Source organism: Elephantulus edwardii, unplaced genomic scaffold, assembly GCF_000299155.1.
Source record: "Elephantulus edwardii isolate Elephantulus edwardi_28Jun2011 unplaced genomic scaffold, EleEdw1.0 scaffold00315, whole genome shotgun sequence".
Lineage (NCBI taxonomy): Eukaryota > Metazoa > Chordata > Mammalia > Macroscelidea > Macroscelididae > Elephantulus > Elephantulus edwardii.
In genome coordinates, this window is record NW_006400065.1 from 826035 (window position 1) to 832034 (window position 6000).

Below are 6000 nucleotides of genomic sequence, written 5' to 3' on the forward strand. Positions count from 1 at the left end.
TGCAGTCACTTGCTATGCATCAGAGAGCTGGACAATGACTAGGGTGAATGGTCAATTATAGAAGGAGAATGGATGCCTTTGAGCTGTGGCTCTGGATAAGAGTATTGAATATACCATGGACTGCTAGGAGAATAAACAGGTTCATCCTGGAGAGGGTTAAACCAGGCTGTGCCTTGGAGGTAAGGATTCTGAAGCTTTATCTGACATACTTTGGACATGTTACAAGGAGGGACCAGTCCTTGGAGAGGGCATGCTTGGGAGGGTGGAAGGACAGAGCAGGAGAGAAAGACCCTCGAATAAGATGGATTGATTCAGTGACTAGAGTGATGGGGGTAGGTGTGTTAGAGACAATAAGATTGGCACAGGATAGAGCAGGGTTACAGCTGTTGTACCTAGGGTCGCTATGAGTCGCAGGTGACTCAATAGCACATAATAACAACAACAACAATCATTAATATCACATACCAGCAAAACGTTGCTGAAGATCCTTCAAAAACAGCTACAATAGTACATAGATTGAGTAGAGGAAAGCTAGAAGTTCAAGCTGGGTTAGAGGACGCTGTGGCACCAGGATATCATTGCTGATGTCAGATGGATCCTGGCCAAAAGCAGAGAACACCAGAAGGGCGTCTGCTTGTGTTTCATTGACTGTGCGAAGGCACGTGACTGTGTGAATCATAGTGAATTATGGCTCACACAGAGAAGAATGAGAATCCCAGGACACAAATTGTGCTCATGCAAAGCCTCTATACCTAAACCAAGAGGCTGTTGTGTGAACAGAGCAAAGGAACACAACATGCTTTAAAATGAAGAAAGTTGTAGCCTTCCTCCATACCTGTTCAATCCGAATGCTGAGCAAATGATTTGAGAAGCTGGACTCTGAAGAAGAACGTGGTGTCAGGATCAGAGGAGACTTGGCAGCAGCCGGTGCTGTGCAGATGGGTTGAGTGGACTAAGCAGTGCAGTTGTGTATGTTGTGCACTGCTCCGTCCCAGGACCAGCCTTTACGCCCTCACTCACTCACGCCTCATTGCTGCAGAGTTGTATGGAGCTGACTCACAGCTGCCACCCTGTTATGTTTCCAAAGCTGTAAACTACACTGAAGGAGATTTCCCATCTTTCTCCCTCAGAGCTGTTAGTAGGTCTGAACCACCTGAGAGGGGCTGCCTTTGGGTTACCAGCAACTCCCTGTGGTCTGCGGTGCAATTTCCTATTGTAGCTACTGTTATGTGCCGTTGAGTCACCTGCAACACATAGCGACCCTGTTGTGCAGCAGCTTTGAAGCCTGATCTATGCTGAGCCAGCCTCACTGACTACAACACACCTACCCGCATTGCCCCAGTCACTATATCAATCCATCTCATACGGGATCTTCCTCTCCTGCACTGTCGCTCCACCCTTCCAAGCATGATGTCCTTCTCCAAGGACCAGTCCCCCTGGCCACATGTCCAAAGTATGTCAGACGGAGCTTCAAAATCCTAGACTCCAAGGAGAGACTTGGTTTCACCCTCTCCAAGACAAACTTAATTGTTTTCTTAGTGGTCCACAGTGTGTTCAAGACTCTCTCCAGCACCACAACTCGAAGGCATCAATAATTCTTCTAACCTCCTTAATCATTATTCAGCTCTCTGATACATAACAAGTAATTGCGAAGACCATGACCTGAAATAGGCACACCTTAGTCTCTAGACTGACATTGTTGCTCTTCAGCACTCTGGAGAGGTCCCGGACAGCAGATTTTCCCAGTGCAATTCATCTTTTGATTTCCTGACTGCTGGTGTCAGGAGTGTTGATTGTGTAATTGCTATAAAAAGCTGTAAAGCTGTAATTGCTAACAACCTCTAACTCCTCTCTATCATGGTGCTGCCAGTTGGCCCAGTGGTGAGAATCTTTGTTTTCCTGATGTTGAGCTTTAATCTGTATTGAAGACTACAGTCCTTGACCTTCCGCAGCGAGCGCTTCAGGTCCTCTTCAGTTTCAGCAAGCAAGGTTGAGTCATCTGCGTAACAAAGGTTGTTGATGAGTCTTCCTCCAATCCTGATGCCATATTCCTGGGTAGCTTATATACATGGGAAGCTCTGGCAGTGCTGTGGTTAAAGCACTTACCTGCCAACTAAATAAAAAGTTAGTAGTTCTGTTTCACCAGCCAATCCATCAGAGAATGATGGGGCAGTGTGTTCTGCCAAGCTTTACGGCCTTGGAAACCCTATGGAAGCATTCTGCTCTGTCTTACACAGTCACCAGGAGTGAGAACAGGCTTGATGGCACTGGGAAGGCCATGTGAGTGGCACATCTTACTATTTTACAGTGCACAACCTGTGACACTGTACCAGGCACCACTAGGAACAAGGCCATAGAAATACCCACTCCCTCTTTTTTAAAATATTTCTCATTGTTGCACATTGTCTTCCTCTCCTCCCACCCCACAATTCACCCCTTGTTTCAGATTGTTGTCATGTATATATCAATATATGCCAATCTTCTATTCTTTTCAGACAGTTCTTCCCCTCATCTGATCTAACGCAGTGTTCATTATCTATCCACTCTTTTCCGATTCTCTTCCCCAACCTCTCCCCATGTCTGTTTTGTTTTATAACAGTGCTGTCATGCAGTGTTTTTCCTTTTGTGACTAAGATATTTCACTCAGCATAGTGTCCTCCAACCTCCCCAATGCTGTGTGATGTTTTAAGAGTTCATTGTTTTTCAGTGCTGTGTAATATTTCACTGTGTGAATGTACCATAGTTTTTCTATCCATTTGTTTGTTGATGGGCAGTTGGATTACTTTATCTCTTTGCTATTGTTAATAACACAGGATTAAACATGAGTGTGCATACATCTGTTTGGGTGGCAGCTCTGGTTTCTTTAGGGTCTATTCCCAGCAGTGGAGTTGCTGGGTCAAATGGTATTTCTGTTTCCAACTTTTTGAGAAAGCGCCAGACTGCCTTCCACAGTGGCTGTACCATTTTACATTCCCACCAGCAGTGAGGAAGAATTCCAGTCTCTCTACAACCTCACCAGCATTTGGTCTTTGCTGCTATAGTTACTAGGTATCTTTTTCTTATGGAGACAAACCCATAAATGGACAGATAATAGAGCAGTTGTCCACTATCCACTTGAGGACACTGACCTTTCTCCAGGAAACTTCTCTGACTCCTGATTCTGCCAGCTCGCCCCAAGGTTAAGGGTCTCTGTTATGATTTTCAAGACTGTGAGCTTGCAAAAGCAGATTTCCAGGCCTTTCTTCCTAGGTGCTTGTGGGTGAATTTGAACCATGAACTTTTCTGCAATTAGCCACCTGCACGGAGGCAAGGATTCTGAGGCTCCGTCTAACATACTTTGGACATGTTGTGAGGAGAGACAGGTCCTTGGAGAAGGACATCATGCTTGGGAGGGTGGAGGGACAGCGCAGGAGGGGAAGGCCCTCTATGAGGTGGATTGATTCAGTGACTGGGATAATTGGGATGGGTGTATCAGAGACAGTGCGATTGGCATAGGATAGAGCAGGGTTTAGGGCTGTTGTACATAGGGTCGCTATGAGTCGCAAGCGACTCGACGGCAAATAACGACGACAACAACAACAACAACTGTGGGCTCTAAGAGAATCCGGCCCTGCTTCTCCTTTGCCCTCCTCCTCTCAGCCTGGGGGCAGGGGGCGCGGTTTTCTGCTGCCTGCACTAAGCCCTCAGCTTCTCACCTGCCTCTCCCCTCCTCCCCCTCCAGAGTCCACGAACACGTCAGAGCTGCGGATCTGCCGGATCAACAAGGAGAGTGGGCCCTGCACGGGCGGCGAGGAGCTGTACCTGCTGTGCGACAAGGTGCAGAAAGGTGAGGGGCCAAGAGAGGGAACCCGGGAGCCCGGCAGGGTGAGAGTGGTGTTAGCTTCCCAGGCCCATGAAAGCAGCGTCCACCAAGTGGGTGCCTCAGAAAGACTGCAAGGTGTGGCTCACAGCTCCAGAGGCTCCGACCCACAGCGACTCGGTAAACGATGGAGCCCTGCCCAGTGCTGCGCCATCCTCACCAGCCCGGCTGTGCCCCAGCCCACCGTGACTGTCACTGTGACAATCCATCTTGTCGAGGGTCCTCCTCTCTCTCTCTGGCTTTGCTGGGCATGGTGTTCTTCTTCTTGGACTGGCCTCTTGTGATAACATGCTCAAAATATGTGAGAGCAGCTTTCCCCAGCCTCGCCTCCAAAGAATACCCTGACAGCACTTCTTCCTAGAGAGAGTGTTCTTTTGGCAGCCTGTGGAGGTTAGAAGTTCAAGTTCAAGGTGCTGCCAAGGCTGTGCCCTCTCTGAAGGCTCCAGAGAGGGATCCCTCCTGGTCCCATCCAGTTCCTGGTGGCCCCAAACATCCCATAGCTGTGGCGGCATCACTCCAGTGTTTACCTCCATCTTCACACAGCTCTATTTGCTCTACGTCTGTGGTTTCCTTACCTGCTTTGTCTTTTCTTCCTGGAATAATAATTGTGTTTTGAGTGAAGATTTCTGCAGTGATTTAAATTCTCATTCAGTACTTTTTTTCATTTCCCCTTTTAACTTTTTATTGCATGCTTGAGTGAACATTTACAAAGTATAATTGATTTCCTGTTCTGATTTCTGACATTAATTATAGTTACTGCATTGTATCAATGCTTCACCCACTTCCTCCCTGTGATTCTCTCTTCCACTCATCTTCTCTGACCTCTGAGTTTTCTTCCCTGGACAAATATTGCCCACTTGATCATTCCATAATTTCCACCCAAATCATTTGGTGACACTGGTTATTCTCTCTCACTCCCTCTCTGTGTATATACATATATTTAGTAATAAACACCTCTCTTTTTTTTATAAACACCTCTCTTTATTTCTTTGACTATTTTATTGTAGCTTGTGTGAAAATTTATACAGAAAATGTATTTCTCATTCAACAATTTAAGACACATTAGTTACAATCCCCTGAATGTAACCCTTCCTCCCTGGGCTTCTAGTTTCCATTTACCTGCCATTCCTGTCCCTTCCTGTCTCCTGAACCACGTTTTTGAGTAAGGACTTCTAGTCTCATATGGTTGATTGCTGTGAGAAATATGCCCCCATGGGGGTGACTGTGCACTTTGAGGGCCTCTTGTTGGCCTGAAAGGTGGCCTCCAGGAGTGGGTTCATGCAGGTTTGAAGGCATCAGAGGCCATAGTCCCAATCAGACTATCAGCCTCTTCTAAGAGTTTTAATTTTGTCCCACACTTCCCCCCCTTACTCTTTCTGGCTCCTTGCACTGTGGTCCCAGCCAGGGTGGTCAACACTCATTGCCGGGCACCATCCAATCCTTCTGGTCTCAAGCTAATGGAGGCTGTGACTTGTGCAGTCTGCTTGAAAAAAAAAAATGTTTCTTTAAGGCTTTGAGTTTGTTCACTCTACTTTGCTCCAAAGAACCCTAGTGGCTGCTAATCAGAAGGTCAGCGGTTCGAATTCTTCTGCTGCTCTGGGGACAGTCAGCTTTTGTGAAGATTTACAGCCTTGGAAACTCTACAGGGTCATTCTGCTGTGTCCTTTAGGGTTGGTATGAGTGGGAGTCGAGTCGATAAGCAGTGGGTTTGAGTTCTTTGCGCCAGACTGGAAAACATCAATGATTGTATCTTAAATAGCTGCTCACAAGCTTTTGAGATCCCACCAAAGTAGGAGGGAGAACTTTGTTCTTATGCACTAGGCTCCGCCAAGTGGCCTTGATGTCATCAGAGACCATGATCCTAAACCCTCAGTGCACTGAGTCAGTCCCTCAATGTGTAAGATTATGGCTAAAAAGTTTGCATAACCTTGTGCATTGTGTGCACCTGATACCTGTTTGCATCACATCTGTACGTGTTGGCTGTCTGGCAGACTTATCTATCCTTAGAGATGCTTCTGGGTTTACGTCCACATGGCGTCTCACACCTGTGCATCTTGCAGATGTACCTATGTATCCACTTGTAAAGTACTATTTGTTGGTTTTTTGTTTTGGTTTTTTAATTAAGATCTTTTAAATTATTA

General features: G+C 46.5%; 1 protein-coding gene across 1 annotated transcript in view; it reads left to right on the forward strand.

Annotated features, from left to right (window-relative positions):
• RELB (v-rel avian reticuloendotheliosis viral oncogene homolog B) overlaps positions 1–6000 on the forward strand; it is a gene marked incomplete at its 5' end in the record, with an annotated part of 64200 nt that overhangs the window by 28694 nt on the left and 29506 nt on the right. The window contains one exon of the mRNA XM_006901263.1: positions 3722–3826. Coding sequence (XP_006901325.1) covers positions 3722–3826 — 105 coding nt within the window. The remainder of the gene's footprint in view (positions 1–3721; positions 3827–6000) is intronic.